At 44.4% G+C, this 22,361-nt stretch overlaps 1 protein-coding gene across 16 annotated transcripts in view; it reads right to left on the bottom strand.

The window, feature by feature from the left end:
* Positions 1 to 4,146: 4,146 nt before the first annotated feature.
* The window catches only part of MBNL1 (muscleblind like splicing regulator 1), a 133,166-nt gene continuing 114,951 nt past the window's right edge, over positions 4,147 to 22,361 (bottom strand). For 11 of the 16 annotated variants that reach the window (XM_065674740.1, XM_065674750.1, XM_065674737.1 and 8 more), the window contains 7 exons: positions 20,116 to 20,373; positions 19,063 to 19,116; positions 18,038 to 18,191; positions 12,981 to 13,016; positions 12,197 to 12,291; positions 9,096 to 9,170; positions 4,147 to 7,527 (listed from right to left, as the gene is read on the bottom strand). In XM_065674740.1, coding sequence (XP_065530812.1) covers positions 9,114 to 9,170; positions 12,197 to 12,291; positions 12,981 to 13,016; positions 18,038 to 18,191; positions 19,063 to 19,116; positions 20,116 to 20,373 — 654 coding nt within the window. In that variant the 3' untranslated portion in view covers positions 4,147 to 7,527; positions 9,096 to 9,113. The remainder of the gene's footprint in view (positions 7,528 to 9,095; positions 9,171 to 12,196; positions 12,292 to 12,980; positions 13,017 to 18,037; positions 18,192 to 19,062; positions 19,117 to 20,115; positions 20,374 to 22,361) is intronic. The other 5 variants (XM_065674739.1, XM_065674738.1, XM_065674744.1 and 2 more) reach the window with 5 other exon arrangements.

A 22,361-nucleotide genomic window follows, 5' to 3' on the forward strand; every position in this document is an offset into this window, starting at 1 on the left:
CCTGGCTGCACAGCAAGAGATAGGAGCAGGAAGAGACAGAAGAGAAGCCACCTGAGCCCTGTGCCCTGGTGCTTCTCAGCAGCACAGCCACCTGGATTTGCCAAAGACACACACAAACACCAGGATGGACTCCACACTCGAGTCAGTGCTGGGAGCAGCTGTTCTGTGTGCTGATGGCAGGACATGGTGCCTGCCCTGCACTAAGCCTGCTATCAGCAGGACACAGGACTCTTAATTTTAGCCTTACCAAGACAAACAGCTCAGCTGAGGCTTGCCCACTCAGTGCAGGCTTGTTACCACAGAAGTTCCCCCTGTGACACTGTGCCCTACTAATGCTAACGATAAGATACACAGCTCATTTTGTATAAAGTGTGGTTTTGTGGTTTAGGCCACCTAAAAGCCAGCTGTGCTTGAGAGGAAGGTAGAAAGCGGCAGCTTCCACTGCTGACCTTTTCCTGAACCAGAGGTATGCGCTGAGAAGAGAAAAAACGAGATATGGGTAGAAAAGGCAGTTAGCAACACTGCTTCACGGGGGGCTTTCCTGTTTTCCTCACACAGCATTTCACAACATCCCTGCAGAGCGCCATGGTCAGGAGGCAGCCGTGGCTGCTCCAGCCCAGCTGCAAAGCTGCTCCTGGGGCTGCGTGCCCAGCCCTACGCAGCACACTGTGCTCCCGGTGCGAGTACAGCCCCACATACCATGTGCTCCATATACAGCCCAGGCTGGATAACCAGCACATCTAGGCAAGTACAGCTTGGGATTAACAACAGCGTCAAACGAAGAGCAGAGAAAAAACATTTCCCTTCTGACTGACTGTTTTCTCCAGTGCAGACATTGCTTTCCAGCACAAGCATCCCACCTCCTTCCTGGCCTAGCCCATCTGGGCATCTCTCCAGCACCCCACAGCTCAGGCGCCTGCTCTCAGCCCTGTGGTTTCATTCCTGTTCCCACAGCAAGAGAGACAGGCTGGGCTCGCTCTCCCAAACCTTCAGATACATTCCCAGTCCTCAGAGAGTGCTGCAAGTGCCTCCCACCACTGCACTGCCTTGTGGCTGGGGCACATGAAAACAGTCAAAGTGACTTTGCTCTCTCTGCCCCAGAGCCAAGGGCCCGCATGTGCCCACAGCACCCCCATCCCATCCCTCACAGGCTGGGTGCTGCAAGGGAGGGACCCCCCATGTCGCACCGAGCATGCTGTGCCATGTGCTGCTTGCCCTCAGAAGAGCATAACCAGTCTTATCCCATACTTGTCACTCTCTTCTTGCCCCTATTTAACTACTGGTTTCCCTGCTGGTGCCAGGTAATTGCCAATATATGCCATAACAAGCTTGCTAAATTCCTGTGATGGGTAAAAGACTCCTTATTACCTATTCTTAGGTACCAAGTACAGGTGTGCGATGAATGCTGTTTGGCCATACCCTCCCCGGGCTTTTGGGTGCTCAGGAGTAACTGCAGCTCATTTCCAGTGCATTCCTGAAATACCACTGTGGTTCATTTCCTCCTGTGGTTTATTAGCACAGGGATAATACTGCTTCTAACATCTTCACCAACTCCCATGAAAGATACAGCACATCAACTTCTTATCCACTCTTGGTTTGCTCCTTGAGTCTCTGTAACAAGCTGCAGGAAGCTGCGAACACCATAGGCTTCCTGTGCTGGGCTTCCTCCAGCACAGCTCTATCAGCAGACTGAGCTCTTGCAAAGCACCACTAGATACTGATACTGTCACTGTCACCAGCCATCCCATCCCATCCCACCCCTCCACAGGGCTTTCAGCACCACCAGCAGCAATGAGAAATCCCAGCTAAAGCAGCTGCACACAAGCTGTTTTGGAGGACTTCAGCCGTGCCTTTTCAAAACCAGGCAGCTCTGCACAGCAATAAACTGGAAAGCATTTTGAGAGAGGTGTATCCATGCCACAGGCAGTTCACCCCATGGAAGCGCCCCACCACTTCTGGCAGGTCAGCTGCAAGTGGCTCATCCCTTCTTAACTCCTTAAAAGCAGCACCAAGGACCCCTTACCACCTAGCACTTTAATCACTAACTCTCAGAGCCGAGGCAGAACCACAAACCTGAGGGAAGCCCCATGGCACTGCAGCCCCACGGCACTGCAGCCCCACTGCCATTAGCCAGAAACCACATGCATTGAGCTGTACCTTGGCAAGACCGACCTGGCAACGAGACCCCAGCCAGTGCTGCACAAGCATCAGGCAAAGCCTTCCCTGGTGCTGGCGCCCTCCCAGTGCTGTGGAGGAGCCGCGTCCTGGAGGATTTCTCCCCAGCAGACCCCAGCACGACACCCACCTGGCAGCAGTCAGGTCCTACCTGCACACCCTGAGGCTCCCAGCTCCCTCCTGCAGCCACCTCCCAGTCAAGCTGTGCCCTGCTGCCTCCAGCCCTTTATCCTCGCAGAGCCCCACTGCATGCACGAGCACACTCAGCACCACTGGAGGCATGCGTGTGATTCTCCAAGCCTGCTCTCCCTGTGGCCCGGGGCCGGAGGAGCTGATGCTGGGGGTAGGTTGCTGCATCCCGCTGCACGGTGCTGCTCTCCCCAACCCTGCATGTGCTGTGTGTCTCTGGTGCTGCCAGAGGGCTGGGCCGTACTTGACCCAGCATCTCCCCCAGCACCAAGGCAGCACTGGCAGCCAGCGTGAGGCACTGAGGCACACAGCATGAGGACGGTGCCAGGACCACAGTGGTGTGACCAGCTCTGTTTGGGCAGGATATAGGCTGTTTTTTATTACAACTCATACCCGGATGCAAAAGACCTTCGGAATGTCTCTGTTTCCTTCTTCCTGGCACCATTCCCTGCTCTCATTACAGATCATACAAAGGCCATTCAAACTCCTTTTTGGGCTTCTGCTCCTCCTTCCCCAAAGGCTGAGAATCCCTCTCATTTCAGACAGCATCTCAGCTGCAGATGCACATGGATCCTTTTGGACAAAATTCTTATATTTCGCTGTTAACAACTGCTACAGCTGCTGTTGTTGCTTCCACGGTTGTTACCACCCCAGCTCTGGCCAGCGACATGCCACTGCTCTGGGCTTCCTGGTTTGCAGGTGCTGATGCTGCTTTGGCAGGAGCTCCTTCTCATGATTCTCCTCAGCAGCGTAGTAGTTTTTTTCTTGGCTCTCCTGTGTGAGCCCTGCTATGGGCAGAGCTGCTGCTTGGTACCTGCTTACCAGCCTGAGCCCCCAGCACTGCCCGGTGTGATGGGACAAACCTGGCCAGGCTGTGGCAGAGGGTCCTGCGCGACCCTAAGCTTTGCGGGGCCAGTGGCCCAGGGTCCACACCACTGAGTTGCCTCCTGTCCAACTGACCAACAGCAGCTGCCAGATCAACTGCAGGAACCTCCATGGCTGCCTTCATCAGATAGAGAGAATCAAGTCACGTTATTTTTGCTAATTTAGAGTGCTGGCGCTGCTTGACACAGTATTTTTCACTTGGCAGCTAAGTGCAATGATAGATTTAACTGCTGGTGTCACTGCAAGCATGAATGCAAACGCAGTACCAATGAGCCAGGGGCTCTGGTGACAGGAATGAGGTGTGCTGAGCTGAGAAGTGGACAAAAACCAGACCGTGAATTCTGAGGTCTCTCGGGCTGTGCCAATGAGCACAGGAGACACCTGCAGTCCTCTTGGAAACCAACTGTTCTGACAGTTTCGTTTTCCAAATTAAGCCTGTGATATTTTTGGTCAATAATGTTGATTACCAGTGATCTGTGGGACACAGATCAAGGAAGAGTAAAATGTGGAAATCGGGTTCCCTCTAATGCCAGTCACTGCCTTGCTGCGGGTACCAAAACTGGGGGCAGCTGCTGAGGGCCCATCTCCTTTACCTGCATCTTGAAAGTACTGCCACAAGAGGGTAATAAAAGCTCAGTCCAGATCTATGGTATCCTGGTGCTCTGTATTTATCCTCTGCATTTAACAACAGCCTCACACTTACTTAGTATTCTTCGTAGATCTACTGTATCTTTAACATAGGATGCGCTGTAAAAAACCCCAATACCAGCACCTTTTTCCTCCAAATAAATGATATCCCTTCAGTCGAACAAATGCACAGATAAAACTGAAAATGTGTGCAAGGGAAGCGGTGTAATTTTTAGCCCTATACAGAAAAACGTAATTAAGAAAGAGACCTTTTATTAGGGCAATTTCACTTTATTTTTTCCATACAGCAAGGTCATCTATAGCAGTAATAATAAAATAAGCATAAAAACAAATTGCAGCCCAGGACAGAGTACATAATTTGGAGCAACTACAAGCAAAAAGTAAGTCTGTGATTACATAATAGTAAAACCAAGCACATCTGTCCTTTCAGCAGATGAAAGTTGCGGGGTTGCAAATAAGTGCAACTTCACTAATTATTCAGTGTGAGTACTGGAGAGATCAGGTATGGCAATGGCCCAATCGCTTTGTCTTTCCAGCTTTGGCATTCGTGTAATGACAAGGTTCCTTGAATGCTTTCCATTAAAATGGTACAATTTCCCAGGGTTTTTTTCACCTGCTAAAAGAACAGGACCACTACAGCAATAAAAATAATCACATAACAACTACAGCTACGGTGTGCTGTTTGGTTTGCCTGTTCATGATTCAACTCTTTTGTGAAAGTCAGTATTTGTTTTTAAGAATCTTTTTTGTGAACAATAAACCACTGAAATTGTCAGAAACTGGTCTGAATAGCATATATCTTTAATATACTTTTTGATACTTTAAACATGCAGTAGTTTTTGAATAATGTACGGAATATTTGATCCATGATTTCACCTTGATGGTTTGAAGTACCTGCTTTTTTTTCCTTTTTTTTTCCTTTTTTTCTTTTTTTTTTTTTTCTGAATGATTTTCAGGCAGATTTGAACCAGTGGAGCTTTTGTCAGTCATGAGATCTTGGAAGGATGGCGTATCTTTCCAGCTGAAAAAATCCTGGCAAACTACAAGCTGTCCACATAAAGCAAAGCAACTTTTTTGAAGGGGTATGGAGTGCTAACTCTGTGCCACTTTTGCAAGCAATTTTGTTCAGCCTGTCATTTTATTAGCCTTAACAAAACTCCTTGTAATTATAGACATTTTTATTCAAAATAAGATCTTACTATTATACAGGTTTCTCTCTTTTTTGACTATATACAGAAGTGCAAAAAGTCAACCTTCTCTCTATACGTTCCCACATGCTAAACTGCAGCATAATCAACCCTCAAGAGTTTGCACACACACACGATAATTCTTGTTACGTAAACTTTGAGTATTTGGATTATCAACAAAAAGTCCCTTGATCTATTGATTATGCAGCTTATTTATAACAAGGCCTGATATTCAGGGATTTCAAAAAATATTTAAACAATATTTTAACATTTGAAATGGATACAGTAGAAAATAAATTTTATTCTAATATCTAGGAACTAGATTTTCTCATAATAACTAATTACAAACAAAATAAATCATCAAAATATTACTCAATTGTCTGCCAGGATTGTTGCCATAGCAACAACTTAACTTCTTACTTAGCAATGATTATATAATTATAAGATATCCATATAAAAGATCTTTGTTCTTTTAATGAAAACTAGACAAGAACTAACAATGACTGACATTCTTACATTGTAATATTAAATCAGTAAAATATAAATCATTTAGTTAACAAATACGAATACTCATATGACACTACATGTAAATTCAAAACTGAGTATGTTATGAAGAAAACTACCTTTTTTTGTATTTTGAAAAAGTCATCAGTAAACTCTAATAAAACAAAATTCTATAAACTGAAATGGTATTCAACTGGTAATAGAAAATGAAAACAATCTAATAAATGTAAGAAATAAAACCTACACTTTTAACAAGAAAAAAATAAGTAATATTCTATAATGTTAAGTAACTACAATAACATGTGAAGTCACCTATACTTTCTTAACACGATTGAAATTACATTGGTATGGGTTTTAACCCGTAATGTAATAATCTAAGGCTTTAATAGATGTACAGTACAATCAGTAAAATCAACACATCATTCTTATACTATAAAGCATCTCTCTCAAGCATAAAAACTTGCAGTAAACTTGGAAGTATGGAGAGTTCTACAACCGAACTCGCGCTTCTTCCACTCCACGCTATGCTACCAGTGACCTGGCCCCCACTTCAGCACTTTGCTGAACAGAGCAAAAATATCCTTTACTAGCTGCAACATCCAAACCACAAAAAGGAATTCCTTTGGATGAATCCGTTCTTAAAACTTGAATGCACATCTATTTTTTTTTGTTTTTATTTTGTAAAGGCTTTCTAAGGCTATAAGCAGTTAATCTGAACAAAAAAAAAAATCACATATAAAACTCACCCAAGTATTTAACCCACCCAATTTCTACACTAATTAACATCTCCATTTTTTTCATATTTTGGTTTGTCATGCATCTGATGTCAGTGCTTTTTGTGTCTTTGTTTAGAGTCACCATGTAGAGCGTGACTTTGATGAAGTAAAAGTGAAACCCATCTCTGCAAAACATTTATAGTCCTTTTGACTTTTGACAGAGGCTATAAATAGAAGCAAAAGAAGTTCCTCAAACATTTGTTACTGTGTCTCAGAAATGGCTTTTCCCTTTCGTATATCATGTTATACAGTAAAATATGCATAAATATTACACTACAATGCCTTAAAAGAGTTAATATATATGTCCAGTATGGGTTAATTTGTACGGCTAGAGTATCTTTCTTGTGCTGTCTACTGTTACGGTAAGGAATAGTTGGCCATTTCTGAGACAGCTTTGGTTTGAACAGAATGGTGCCCTTTGACTGATTAGTACTAACAAAGTAAGTGAAAATGTGGTTCTGAAAATAACACTGCAGAAATAATACTCTAATCGGATGTACAGTCTATGGCACTTCATGAGAATCCTTAACAACGTGGTACTTAAAGCCATTGATGTGCTTTAAAATATACACAGTTGTGATTTTGCTTGGCACATTCATCTCTGTCAGATACCTCTCTTACCACTTCTTACAATCTATTACATTAAAAATATTACTCTTAAACAAAAATTACTGTGCATGCACGCTCTCGTCTATAATGGCAATTTTAAATACAAGGTGCACCTTTGTTATTTGTAAACCTTGAAAGAAATAAACTTACTTTAAAAAATTATATCTTGGTCTACAGACGTACCAATACATAATAGATTCATGGTTACATCATCGTCTGTCTTTTCAAGGTGACATACATGATTATGTAGGAAATAGACTACATATGCATATTCAAACACATATGCATACTTCTGTTCTAGAAAAGATAGACAATGTTGTAGGTTTTAGACAATAAGATCACCTCAGCACAAATACCAATTCAATGTACAAAGTATATAGGCAACAGTGTGCAGTGGATTTCCAAGTTCTTGTTTCATCTCGTTAACATGCAATGTGTGGATGTCTTACTGCTGAGGGCGTTTCCGCGTGTTGCTTGACAGTATATACATTATGGCTAATGAGCTTGTCCTCTTCCCCACCCAAACACACTGTCCTTTTCTCTTCAATTATGATCTAGAAATAAAAGAAGATAGAGCATTTTCAACACAGTCATAACTTTTTGTTAGCACCATATCAGCCCCAACTTTGCATGTGCAGCAAGTAAATCTGCCACCAAGCATGGGGAAGCTTGCACATGCCCCCTGTGGGATGTCCCTCCCTTTAGTAGGTGTTCTTGTAGCACAGCTTCCCATTACACCTGAATTCTGCAGTGGTAAAAGTGCACAAGATGCTGGCCTCCTGCTGTTCCTAAGCCCCAGCTGTGGAATCAGAACTTGGGGATGGCTTCCCGGCCCCACAGCCCAGACCCTGGGAGGCAGCTCCCCATCCAGCACTGCATCAATGCTTCCAGCTGCCCCAGGCCCTCTCTCTTTCCTCTGCTGCTGCTGCCCCTGTAAAGCCAATATTTGAGAGGCACCTAAATATCCTCAGGAATCTGGGCCCTGTGTTCCCAAGGTAATTTTTCACACCTAACTGCACGACTAGTGTAGTTGTTTCTCTAGTCTCTGTTGCCTATCACATGAGGGATGCCTCTAAAGCGTGGTTTCTACAATGGGGACACCCCCAGTCCCAGCTGACTGCAGGGGGAAGCTTGGTAGCACATTTACGCTGCAGATAAGCGGCATCCCAGCTGAGTCACTCAAGCAGTTTAACAACGGCTTTGCTCACCTGAAAGAATATCTATTATTATAAACCCACTGTGGCAAATCAGTTAATCCTCACCCTAAGTAATAAATCCATTACTGCTGAGTCATTCAATAAAAGCCACAGCAGAAATGGAGTGCAAGGGAGAGAAAGGCAGTACAAATGACAAGCTGTCCTCGGGGAGGTGATGTGCTGCGGGTGGTCTTAATGACAACAGGCAATTTAGTAACAGACTGGAATCTACAGTTTACTCACAGGAAGATACAGGGGAGAAAAAAAGTCTCTTAAGCTTAGGCACACAAACCTAGATTTCAAGCTATTCAGGATGAAGATTGCAGTATATGAAGCTGACCTAGACTATCTCCAATTGCCATTCACACTGACATAACGCAGGTGTGAACTGCACCCACACTGTGGGACCTCTCCTCACCATACCACCCATGCCAGGGAAATACTGTACATAACATATTGTTGTCACCTGACAACCTGCACTTGTGAGAAAGCAGGCGTCAGCTAGAGAGACAACTACACCTGTGTTTGCAGAGATGCTAGCTTTCCAAATCTGGAGATTTAAAATTTGTTCTTTCTAAAGACAGCTTAATATAACCACCTCCCCCCAGGACCTGGCCCTTGGCTCACATTAGTGCTGGAGCCATCATCCTTCATAAACAAAATGTCAACCTCTAATTTTAGACTCTGATTTTGCTCCATGTACAAACTAATACCAACATTTGGTCCAATGCACTAGCTAATGTGGTCACTGCTAACTACGGGGTCACTACTCAGAGAAGAATGGCATGCCAGTGGAGCTCAGAGCCTCCTACCCATATCTTACTAGTTTTCTCAGAAAGAAAATAAAACATCCTGTCCATGAAAAAGACAAATTATGCACACACGAAAGTAAGAAAAATGCAAGAAAAAATACATTGGGAACTTACTGTTTGATGAAAAAATGTCTACATCTGTGTAACATACTTGTGGCTAGTCAGATGTTCGGCAGATATTATGGGTATCTATAGGTAAAAAATTTAAACAGTGAATAACATGTGCAATGAGCCAACCCAGAGACACAGCATTTTGCTATAGAACGTAAGTTTGGAAAAGTAAGGATTGGCCGTGAGTTGGCGGATTTTGTATTTCAACTAGAAGTTAAAGTCAACTGAAGTGCTACAATAGCAACTTAAAACTGGAAAACATTGTGTTAAGTACTAATTGACAAATATAAGTATTATTGGTTGTTTAGAAAACAAGAGAAGTTAAAATCTACAAAAGTCATGCAGTGCAGTAATTGAAAATAGCCCTTTTTGTTGGCCTACACAAAATTCTGTGCTTTCAGCGTATCATTTAAAATGACAAATTCTCCAGTGGCCTTGTTTCAGTCTGATTTTGTGAAGTGTTCACTGCTTTCAGTGTCTTGGGTTTTTGAATGCCAAACCTAAGATGCCCTGAGCTTGATTTCCGTGGCTGGTGAAAATCCGCTGTCAAGAAGAGCTGCCCGCTGCTGCCATGGGCATCACAGTGGGTCAGCTGAAAAGCTGAGACTCCCCAAAGCAGTGAAACAATTCTCAAAATGTTCATCTGCATATGCAGAGTTCAGGATGTGGCTCTCCTGAAGTGCCCCATCAACTCAGTTTCCCATAAAAAAAGTATTAAAATCAGATCAGATCATCAGCAGTATAAACTTCTGTTCTACACAGGAGCCTTATGCCCCAACTGTGCAGCCCCGTGGGGTGGGTCAAGAGTAAGCCCTTGGGGCCAGGTCCTTGAGAAGGCCAGCACTGAGGTGTGCAGGTGCTGGAGGAACCATGAGGAACCCTGTAGTACAGACAGGACCACATCTGGCTGGAGGGAGCAAGAGATGCACCCATGCACAGGGAAACATGTTGGGGCATTGGCACAAAATTGATTTGTACAACCACAAATGGCTGTTGCACTTGAAAAGACTTCTTTTTCCTGATGGATACTGAGGGAGACCTGTTAATCTGCATGAGAATGTGAATGGGAAGGTTTCTTCTTAACTAAATCATTTACAGGTCTTGGTGTCGGTTTTTCCACCCCTTGTGCCCTCTCCTCCCCTAGCAGCTCCACACAACTCTACAACATTGCCATCTCGAACAGAAATGTGCTTCAAGCATAATGAAGCTTCTCATACCATTTTTTTTCTACTGCTGCAGGACAGGCTCTTGGACCCAACTGTGTAGAAGCATCAGGGATAGGGCTGTCGAAACACACCAAGGACCTTCAACACCAGTCAATGAAGATGAAGGGCCAGATCTTAAGACTTTTGGCATGCATGCACATTGCATCGTGTGGCATTAAATAACTTCAGCATTGCTCACAGAGTATATACATATATTTGTTATATATGTATATATTGAGGTTTGGCTGCAGTACTGTACTAGGTATGTTATGAGGCTCCAGGGAGGATATGCATGAAATGATCTGATTCTACAACAGAAAGTTGCCCTGTAATTTACTGGGGAAAACGCATGGCTATTTAGACAGAGATGATTTTAAAAAACAATGATGTTTTCCTGTGGCTTGGCTTGTTCTTACAACTCCCTGGATTTACAAAGGATATAGAGACACACTTACATTAACTGTATGGCGTAATAAATTACTGAGAGATCAGTAAGCAGACAGGTTATCAAAGAATGTACAGCTGGGCATTGTACAAACTGGGAGTGCTCAACAGGCAAAGGTGGAGAGGCTCGAAGCCAAAGATTCTGGGCTTAATCCTGTGAGAGCCTGCAGCATGCGGCACCTTCAGTGGCAGTGCAGCACTTGGTGTGCTGCAGTAAGGCCAGAGCTGCTGGTGTTATCCACCCCAAGCACAGAGGAGCATGTGCATATGGGCACATACACTGCTGCCCAGTGTCCAGCTGTGATGCACACCCAACAGCTTTCCCATGGGATTTGGAATTGTTTAAGGAGTTAGTGCTAATGACTTAGGAAGCTGAATATGTCGGTAAGCCTGCCTTAAAAACTGACATTTACCTCCAGAATTACACATACAGAAACATGCCTGCCAAATGCTGAAGAAAACATTTAGCTCCCTTTTCTAAAAGTGATTCCCACTGAGTAGAGACTAATACATATATATTAGACCAGAATTGATGGGTTCATGACATCAGCAATTCTAATTCCCTAGTAAATCTAAAAAAAAAAAAAATTTGTTTTTATAAGAGGAACAAGAGGGTCTTTAAAAAGCTTTTACTGTTGCAGTTTCAGCCAGATGTACTATAGAAATCTGCATTTTTGACAACCCAGCCAGAGAAAAACAACAGGCCACGTTCTGTTCCCAGGCGCAGCTCCAGCTGGTGCGTGTGGGGACTGCAGCTCCTCTGGTCCTGCAGCTCATCTTTGAGCACCTCTTCTTGGCTTTTCTGGGAGGACTTTTAATCACTTACTTAATAAAGCCTTACTCATTTATTCCTGAAGTACATCCAAACATGGCAACAACTAAGGTAACTATTTAGAAATAAAACTAGGCTCTAATGGACATTTTCTGAACTGAAGTCTGCCATTTCCAAGCAGAACTGCAAGCTGAAACAAATGTTTAAAAGAAGGTTCTGTGTGGCCCTTGATCAAACGTTTTGTTTGGTTCTTGGAAGAAGAGAGTCAGAACACGTTCAGGCTGCTAAATTCAGATGGTTGAAAGTGTGATCCTGCAACCCCTCTGCACAGTGGTTTTACTGGCTTTCACTGGAGTTCTGTACTAAAAGGAACTGTCGGCTTCACAGAAATAGAAATAAATAATGGGTTCCATGTATCATCCCTTTCTCTTTACATCTCTGAGAGCAGAAATAAGCAGCATGGCCCATAAATGTTAAGACTGAGTCAGAAACCCTATTATCAATTATTTTTAGCATCAGAAATGGAACTGCAGCACCTTTTGAGCATGGATAAAGGCTTATTAAGCTGTGCTGCAGATCTTAGAGAGAATGTGTAGGCCAACAAGAGGTAAAATCAAACCCCCATGCTCATTAAAAGCACCAATTTCAAGTTGTCTGTAAGGAAAAGCTGTAAATTAGCAAACCTGGTTGGCTGTGGCTGTTGCAGCGAAGGGAACACTTGTGGCAGATGTTGTTGCTGCAGACACAGTGGCTGGCGTAGCACCGTGCACCATGGGAACTTTCGGAAGGAAAATCATATAAGCAAACATACAGAAGAGTGTAGCAGTATGGGAACCAGAGCGACATGTGGTAGGAGAATTGAGCATGGTATTTATCACAGCAAAAAGCCCGAGACATCATTGCCAGCGCGTGACATGCAATCACAGTGCAAAGCAGGACAACATTCCAGGGAGAAAGAGGGGTGGGAAATGAAAGAGAAAAAAAGGGGAAAATGCTTGTTACCATCAAATCAAGAAAATCGATATAAACAAGATTAACCATTTCAATACAAAAATCAACAGAAGAATTTTTATGCCCTTATATTTACAAATTTTTGCCTTTTAAAAATTCAACCCAAGTATTTACTGCAAACAAAAATTAATCTTGTTGAAGGACAGTATGTGGCTATAGTAAGATACAATCTTTATATAACACAAGATAGTTTCTAAACACTGGAACTCATAGTCCAATCAAAATCCACCAATAAACAATGTGCAATTCAAAAAACTGCTTTACAAAATTAACAACATCTGTATGTCCATGTCAATTAAATCAAAACAACTGCATTTAATTGACAGGTGTTAGGGCAGGAGGCTAAGGGAGGTGGACCGGCACGAGAGCTATAAGTTAAAATCTAGCAGTGGATTTTGAGGGTCTGTGAGCTGCACCACAGGTTTAAGATAATCAAGAAACAAAGCTGGCACCTACCAACACTTGTAGCGGGTGTCATGCACAATATTGAGCCTGCCCATCATGCATTGAAGGAAGGTGGATTTGGAAAGGGAAAAGAATTAAAACAACCCATCACACGTGTAATTAGAAATTTCATTTGAACAAAGAAGAAAAATTGTTATTATGGGAACAGTGGCATGTAACTGTCAGCACAATCAAACCATACAATAGCACAGTGATCCATTCCAACTAGTCTTCAGTGAAGGAGAAGGAGCTCGTTGAACTGTGTGCTGGTTTATTGTGTTTGCCTTTGTAGTACCATAGAGGATTAGCATGGCCAGGAAAAGTTTCTTTAGCTCTATTTTAAACCTCTCTTGGTCTTAAATTTTTCTGCTTTTTGAATTTGGCATGCAGTGCCTTGGTTGTATCTGTACGACCCCTGTGAGCTGCTGGTGCAGTGGAAATGGTGCTGGCTGTCCTCTGCATCAATGTGCTTAATACACAGGTCAGAGGAGTGACAGAATAGCTAATGTCTCTTGTACAGCTCAGGGCAGCACCTAAGACACTTGTTCAGCATCTGTTCCTACGTTATTGGAAGCAGATAATCTTAAGGTCCTTTTCAACCCTAACTATTCTATGATTCTATGATTACAGGAGGTATTTTAAGCTGCTGGTGTCTAGACTCACAACCTGCAACTCTCCCTAGGCTACACAAAAATAACTCAAGGGGCAGCACCTGGTGATTTCTGCCCTGCAACCAGAGCCAACAGCAGTATGGTGGTTTTAGAAACATTATGGTATCATTTTTTATATGTCACTAAGTTGGTAATTCTGTTTACTTTAAACGGCAAAATGCCTTCCACCAGACTGAACTCAGAACCTTATATTTTTGCTTCCAATATGATAGAAAAATATATACTGATATTTCAGGATATAAATTTTTAATATACAATTCACTTTTTATTTAATAATAACACTTATTAACACTACTAATTATGCCTGACACAGCAGAAGCTGAAATGAAATCTAAAATCCCAAAGACTGCAGTGGAAATGCAAACAAATTCTAGAAGACTGCCAATGTGAGCCACGGCAATGCTGCTTCCTTGACATTACATGACATAACTGGGGGACAGGAAGTCGTTTTAGCTGGTGCCAAGCATTTTAGTGGCTTGCACAATCTCAGAAGTATTTAACTAAGCAGGGAAAAAGTCAGTCAGTACAGTTACTGTTTGGGACAAGGTTATTCACTGTCATCACTGTATATGTAAGGCCACAAAGAAAAGAGCGTGTTTCCTAATTACTTTTTCCTAATTACTCTTCTATCTCTCCCTCATGGAAGATACTGAAAATATTCATGAAGAAAGATTAAAAGAAGGGTAGCTTTTTTGACTTCCCCATGCACAAATCATGGCTGAAGTCAATGGAATCACTTGCAAGATTAAAAAATGAAGCAAAATTTGTTTATAAAGTACGAACAGTACATAAAACTGCTTTCTCAGTTCCTACTATGACATCTCTTTAATGTTAATAAGGTTACGGAGAAGAACCCTTGAGTTCTGTCTCTGTGCTGAAGTGCCCTATTTATAATGTTGTACATACTTTTTAGATCTGGAATACTACATCATTCCATGCATTATTATGTCTACACATTAAAGACAAGTTAGATATTAATAATGGCTCTGAAATATCACTGTAAAGCTTTTCAGCTAGAAATTCTAGTCTGAGTTGTCATCATTATAACCAGTGCACACAGTTTTGAAAGGGAATTGAAGCAAATGAACACAGGCAGAAATGAAAATACTAGCTAGGGTGCAATAACTTGCAAATATGAAGACATAATGCTGTATGACCCTCTTACCTGAAATAAAAATTATTTTTGCTATGACCTTAATATTCATTTTGACTTCAGAAGCTTTGACTGACTAATGAGAACACATGAATAATAAATATGCAGTTTCGAATGTTCCCTAGTTTTTCAGCACAAGGCAGAATTTTAATTCAAGGATGTTCTCAGTTAACTGATCATAACTTCACAACCAGATTATTTCTACAGTGGCATAAAGCTATTTTTATAAATATTCTATGTTTTCTGGAGCTTTACTTCCTCCTATTATTCCCCTCAGTCTATTTTTTCAGTCCAATATATTAAATCCTAATATCACCATAGAAAGAATAAGCACTCCTGTCAAGGTGAACAGTTGTGCCTTATTTTTCCCTCCCTAACATCTTGGAGGAGATCAGGATGAAGGTGCTCACACAGACACCACTTTAGGAAACTATCTGTGCACTGAATCCTAGCCATGAGTAAGTTCTCTGGTGTTGAAGCTGGAGGTACTACATGAAAATGCAATGCATTATCTTAACGGCAGAGGTGGCTGAAGCCCTTCCAGGCTGGCTCTGCAGTTCAGCTGCCCTGATACAATTCTGCCCCTTGCAGGTGCACCGTGCCAACAGATCCTGTAAACTGTAAACCTGACCCCTTTCTTCTGGAGGATTATGCTTCTCAAAGACTGCCTGGCTGCCCAGTTGACACGCACAGGCTGAGAACAGCTGTATATACACAACTGAGGAGACAGTGAGTTGAGGCACAGCACGGTAACAAGCACTAGGGCAAGAATTTTATCTTGTTGCCCACAGGAGCTCTCTTATCAGCACATATAGACATACCCCCAGCCAGCTTACAGTTACTGCAGGACAAATGTGTAGAAGTAGTGAACGCCAAATAACGGGTGCTCTACAAGTTCACAGCCCCACAGCAAAACATTTGCCCACACATCTGCCAAGCTGTCAGGAGTTGGCAGCCAGGTCCAAAGTACCAAAACCAGCTGTGAACATCTACTAAGTCATGCAAAGCCTCCTCATTTGGCAGACTAACTCCACTTATTTCAACTAGCCAATACCACAAGTGTCCCCTGTTCTTTCTTGCAACCCCTTTCAGACTTCCCTCTCAGTCTGGAGACAACTTCCAGCAGTCAAGGTTTCTGTGAGACCTCAAGAGGGGAGCCATGTAAAGAGAGGGCTTTATTCAAGAGCAGTGAGATGAGTATCTAAGAACATATAATCATTTAAAGCATGCTAGAGTGCTATGTCTATCCCCTGGCACAGATGATCCTTTTATTTGCTTTTGCATGCCCTTGCATACAGGCAGCCAGAATTCCGCCTTACAATTCTGAAGAGGTATCTGGGTTTCCCTGGACCATGAGTGGAAAACTCTCAAGGGTGAAACACTAAAAGCGCAGTGCCATGCAGAGAGGAGGGTCCTGCCAAGATCCTCCATAGAGGTACATGCTGATCCTACACAGGGGACACACTGACACTGTGTAGGTTCTACAAGTATCCTGTCCTCAGACCTCCTGCATTTTTATACACTGCAGCTGAAGCAGTGTAAGAACGCATATGAGGAATTACACTTTGGGTGTCTGAACCTGAAAAATATAAAAAGAGAATGTAGCTCACACTAAAAAATCCTTTGCTTTTCTTGTTTAACATAAACTGAACTTCAGCAGTCCAGAAAGGTCAAATGACTCATCAGGAACCACTGCGCAAACTCCTGTAGGTTTCAGTACAGATTTGCTAGAGGAAGGGCTGAGGTAGGTGGTGTGTAAGTGCCAACGTCAAAGACCATGGTCAATGATGTAGTAGTGCAAGTGAGCTCTGGGGCACATGAACCATAATGACAGCTTCTAAGTTCAAAGAGTGTGATTCAAATCAGCTTGAGTACTTCCAGAAATGATCCAGCCCCACACTGATTTAATGGAAGCTGGAAAATTTAATGGCTTGCTAATTACATCAGTTATGCTTTGCCAAAACAAGTGTTTAATATTTACATGAAGGACTCTGATTGCACACGTTTTTATATGAATTTTAGAATGTGGGCTAGAGATTTGATCTAAAACTTAATCAGTCTTTCTATTAACTCGAACAAGCTTTGCAAGAGGCTTTTACTAATAGATTTCAGAGGTTGTAAGCTATTAAAATCAAGCTATTACATCAAGCAACTGACTTTTGTGCCATTTAAATTACACCTGAGAGTTGTATGTGAGATCAAAAAAGAACGGTAAAAGGCATTATACTGAATTCCTGGGAACATACATGCCAAAAATGTTTAGGATAAAATACTTAGGTGTTCTTGGTAAAGACTGAATAGCTGTATTTTCTTTTCTCCCCTCAACTAGCCTGCATTACGAAGGGCTGTCCTCACGGACCCTTTCTGATTTTCTGAGTACAGATCTATCAGAAATCCTCTGCATACCTCCTAGAATGATACTGCTGTTTTAGTGTGGGTTCATATGTGAAAAACTAACACATCTGTGTTAATACAGGTATAAATTCACATGGCATACTAGTTACACAATTCTTCATGAAGCGCTGTTTGCAGAACCAAAACATACATTCCGAGTCCCATCACCTGTCCTCTGAAGGGACTTTTGTTTATGTAAGTAGTACAGGCATCAATTCTTCTTACACTGAGACAAGCGTAGATTTGATCACTCTTGAATAAGAACAGGTACACCTTGGCTCTGCTTAATCCAAAATTAGCCCTGGGGCTTTAGTGGTAGAGGCCTGAACCTTGATTTCTGTGTAGGTTCACGATCAGCCTACCTGTGAGACTGCCTGCCTGTGCCTTTTATGATCACTGCACTGTAATTAAAATCAAAACTTCCAAGTGTGTGACTGAGAACAACTGTTGCTAAGCACACAAAGGCAAAGGGGTCTTACAGCAAAGAGAAACAAATACAACAGCTTGAGAGATGTGTAACAAAGAGAAGTTAATTGAGGGAAAGAGGAACAAGACACAAGATTTCACATTTTGATTTGGGATGACAGAAGATGATGCTGATTTTTATGTTAGACTGGAAAACACCCACCCAGCTTCCAAGAGAAGCAGAGAGAAGCCAGCCTTCCTGCAGTCAGCACCTCCTTGGCCAGTGGCTCACTGGCACCGCAGAGCTCACCCCGGCACCAGCGGCCGCTGCACGCACAAATACCTCTATGCATTTGCCGCCAGGAACAAATGGTTATTTCCTCGTGTATTTTTTCCAGAATTCCCATTTCTCCCTCCCCAGAAAAAGGCAAATGAGAAGCACTTACCTGGTGGGAGGAAGGCTGTATGCTGCTGTAACTGCATGTTGGCAAGAGCTTGCTGGTATTGGAAAATACCAGTGTTAAAGACTGCAGTGGCACCATTGGTTTTTTCAAGCGCAGGCCTCTTTGGTAATGGGGGAAGTACAGCTTGAGGAATTCCCTGAATGGTGGATGGGTATAAAAATAAAGTCCAGTAAAAAAAAGAAAAAAAAAGGGTGGGTTGGGGGTGGAGGAGGACAGGAGAGAGAAGAAAAGGAAGAGAGAAAGGAAAAAAGAAATATCAGTAGAAGGCAAAAAACCAGGCAGCACCATGTTTATCCATGAGCAAGCAAGCAGCATAGCAGACTTAACTACCAAATAAAAGGCAAGGTAAAAGCTTTACAGGGGAGCACTACTTTAGCCTACCATTACAGCGGCACAGGTAATGTGTCAGAGCCATACATTATAGGAACTGGTGTAAATATTATGCTACTGTAAAGCTTCAGGGTTTTGGTCAGGAGCGAGGCTATTGGGGTAGGGGGAAGCAGCACTGCTAGCTCCATGAGGATCAACACGTAGAAGCAATGTTAATAGTCACCGTCCGGAGCAGATGGCAGGGCCACTGGCGACTACCCACTCCCCGGGCCCCAGCGCCTGCCCGGGCATGCAGAGCGCGCGCCGCATGCTGGCACCCCCAGGCCACCTCCGCGCCACAGCGCCGCGAAGCCATGCCAACGCACCCTGCGCCCGTGGCTGGCCCTGCGCCACGGCCGCCCGCATGGCACCCTTGGGGAGGGGACGGGATGGGACGGGATGGACGGACGGACGGACAGGGGGATGGGAGGGGAGGGAAGGGGCCAGGAAGGGGCCAGTGGAGCGCAGGGGCGGTGGGGTCTGGAGCCCTGCTCTGGGGCCTGGTCCAGCCTGGCCGCCCCTCGCCTCTGGCCAGGGGTAAGGGAGGGAAAGCAGGATATTCCGTTTTACACATTAACCCCAAACTCGACTCTACGATACAGCTACATGCCAAGCTAAAAGGTGAAAGGTCATAGTACCAGGTCAAAGGTTGCCTCGAGGGGTCGCTTCAGTGATTTGACAGCCGACTGAGTCTTAATTAGCAGGCAGCGAGCACATGATGGCAATGGCCAGTGGGGTCAAGCGCATTAACATAAACAGCAAGCAGAGGTGCATCATGGGGGCAGCAGTGCATTTGGGTAGGTGAGAAAAAACAAATAAAAACAAATCACCGGATGCCGTGTACAACGGTAACAAGACTAGGCATGCACGGGGGGCCGGCAGGCGGCCCCGCGCGGGCAGGCGGGTGAGGCGCGGGGCGCTCAGGGCTACGCAGGAGCACAGACGGGGCTCCCCACGACCGGTCACCACCCGCGCTGGCCGGCAGTGGAGTGCCTTCTGGGAGCCTGCGGCCACCGCCTCGCACCGCTGCTCCTGCTCCCCCTGGCCACCGCACCCCAGCACGCCTGCTGTGCTCCTCTTCCCACACCCCCATGGGCTGAGCACAGCCAGGACAATGTGCCTCCAGGGCCCTCCTCAGGGTGCTGTCGTCTCCTCACTAGGACACCAGTCCCTGAACAGTTCCACATTTGGTTGCTACGACTAGGACGTTTGCTCTAGTGGCTGGTGAGAGCTGCTGACAGTCCTCAGGCAGGGGACAGGGAAGTGGGCTATGAACAGCATTAACACAATAAGGTTGACTTCAAACTAAGTCTCTACAGACATGGACTTACGGTAACTGAAATACAGGTTTATCTATCCGTGCAACTAGATAGATACACATCTACCCACACAAACATACAATAAACTATATATACATATATGCACACACACGTACAGACACGCACACATGTATGCACACATATATGTACATATAGATACTCTGTACATCAGCAGGCAAAATTAGTGAAACACCTTAACAGTCTGAAACTACTTAAGAGCAGATCTGGCACCACATGCTGAGAAAGCTCATTGCACCACGTAGTGGCTAGGACCCCGAGCACACGCACCCCCTTCAGCAAGAACAGCTATTACACGTCAGTTATTGTCTCTCATCAACATACTCCAACTCCAGAGGTGTTTTCCGCACTTACCATGGCAGCTGCAGTCGCTGCTGCCTGGGCAGCTGCAGCTTGATTAACCTGGTACTGGGCAGCCTTGATCTTGGCTTGCAGGTGTGCAGGAGGGTGGAAGTATTTGCACTTTTCCCGTGAGCATCTCCCTTTGATGTAATCCATGCAGACAGTGACCGTGTTATCGTTGGTGTCAATCATTGCGCTGTCGGCGGGGTGAGCGAACCGGCAGTCATTTTCTCCCCTGTTGCAGTTGCCACGCTGGTACTCTCGACATACCTGCAACATCAGGACAGAAAGTTGCTTAACTTGGGTGATGGGTGTTGCAGGCACAACTTGAAGCAGAGTAAGGATTTCTGAACATCTGTGAGAGTGCTGCAAGAACGAGTGCCTGTCTCACCATAGAACACAGCGGGGTGGGATGGTGGGCTTGGCTCTCTGGCAGCAGACGCTGCTCTAAAGCCAGTTCTGATGTCGGAGCATCAAAACCCACCAGGATCAAGAGCCAATCACACAGCAGGTTCTATTTTGCTTGCACCTAGCTGCCCACCAGTTTTTTCCTGTTTTCTGAAGAAACGTGCAGTGGCTAGCTCTCAGAGATCACCCCAAGCACCACAGTGCTTGGACATGGTCACACTCCACTGTGATCTGGCTGTGACCAAGTTAGCAAGACTTAACGCAGTAGTTAAGGTGACTGGCCAGAGGTGCTGGAAGGAGGACTGCATGGCTGTCCCCGAGCAGCCCCACCAGACAGGCGCTTTGTGACACATCAGGGAGCGAGCTGCACCCATGGGATGTACAGTACAGCACGGCCTGCCACCATCCAGAAGTTCGCCACAAGAGGGCAATCCAAAACCCGTAGTGGTGGTGGCTGCCTCGCCCGGGCTGACCGGCAATCGCCCTGCGGATCAGCGGGAAGCTGGGCCGTGGTGGGAAAGATAAGAGGCTGCAGCCAGAGCGGCCACCGCTCCCGCTGCCACACCGCTGCCGTGTGACAGCAGCCGAACAACGCTGAAGGAATCAGAAACGGCACCAAGAAACCTGCTCGGCTGGATGGATCCCTTGCAGCACCCGTTTTACTGGTACTGGGACTCCAGGCCGGCCTGAAACAGCACAGAGCCCTCCCAGACCTGCGGCCACCACCAGACACGACTCTCATCACCTGTGCAACAAACAGCAGCTCCCTCTTCACACACCTTGCAAACCCTGCATTTGAAAAAATGATGTGTGTTCCTTTCATGGTCAGGTCTTCACAACCACAAACAAAAATGCATTTGTCATTTCAGTTTTCCAAAGACTATAGGAAACAGAAGGGGACAAAAGCAAGTAAGTTTGTGTAAAAATAAAACCACTTTAGTAGATGGAATTTCCTTTTCAAGGTGGGTGCCCATGAGCTTGGATCATCAGTATTTCCTCAAGAACCCTGGCTTTGATCCCTGCAACAAACCAAATTTGGTTGTTATTTGGTTTCCATCCATGCTAGTGCTCTAGCTGCTTTTTAACCCCTGCACTGCTTCAAGTACCAGCTGCCCATGACCTAAAAATTATGATACGACATCCCAAAAGGACAAGAACAATGCCATCTGTGAACCCCTTCACAGGAAACATCAATTCGTCCAGTGTCATTCCAGCATGACCCTATTTATAGCTTTTTTCCATGTGGTGACAAAGACTCTAGGTTTATATTTGCAGCAGAGCCAAATGAGCCAGTTCAGTGACTGGGAAGAATGTGGTGCCTTTTTAAGCCATCAGAATCACAGTTCTTCTGGCATCTGCTGTGTGAAAGCACCAGCCCTGCGTACACAGGACTCCTGGTCTCTCTCCCTCTCATTCTCAAGCCAAATGGAGTGTCATGTCCACGCTTCTCCATTAGACCTATCCTGGGCTGGTCAGCCACATCATCTGCATTACAGTGTGCTCTCTTTCATCGTCTCAGAACACTTTCTGGGTCACAGACCAGTGCTTCCTAGCCAAACGCAGGCCTCTCAAACAGACCAAAAAGCATGATTTCCTTTGATTATTTGTTTGCAGTCTAGAAGTAAACTCAAGCCCTTTCCTCTTAACAGAAAGGATGCAACTGATGTCAGTTGACTGTCTTTGATCTGTCTTGGACTGGTCATCCAGAAAACCAAGGTCTCAAAACCATGCCACATGTAAGCAAGAACTCTACTAACTATTAACTCTACTTCGTGTTATTACTCCGTTAATAACACAAAGATGATGTAAATAAGTGCATATATACACAAAGAGAAAAAAAATGCATCCAC

This window comes from Lathamus discolor, chromosome 3, assembly GCF_037157495.1.
Source record: "Lathamus discolor isolate bLatDis1 chromosome 3, bLatDis1.hap1, whole genome shotgun sequence".
NCBI classification, from domain to species: Eukaryota; Metazoa; Chordata; class Aves; order Psittaciformes; family Psittacidae; genus Lathamus; species Lathamus discolor.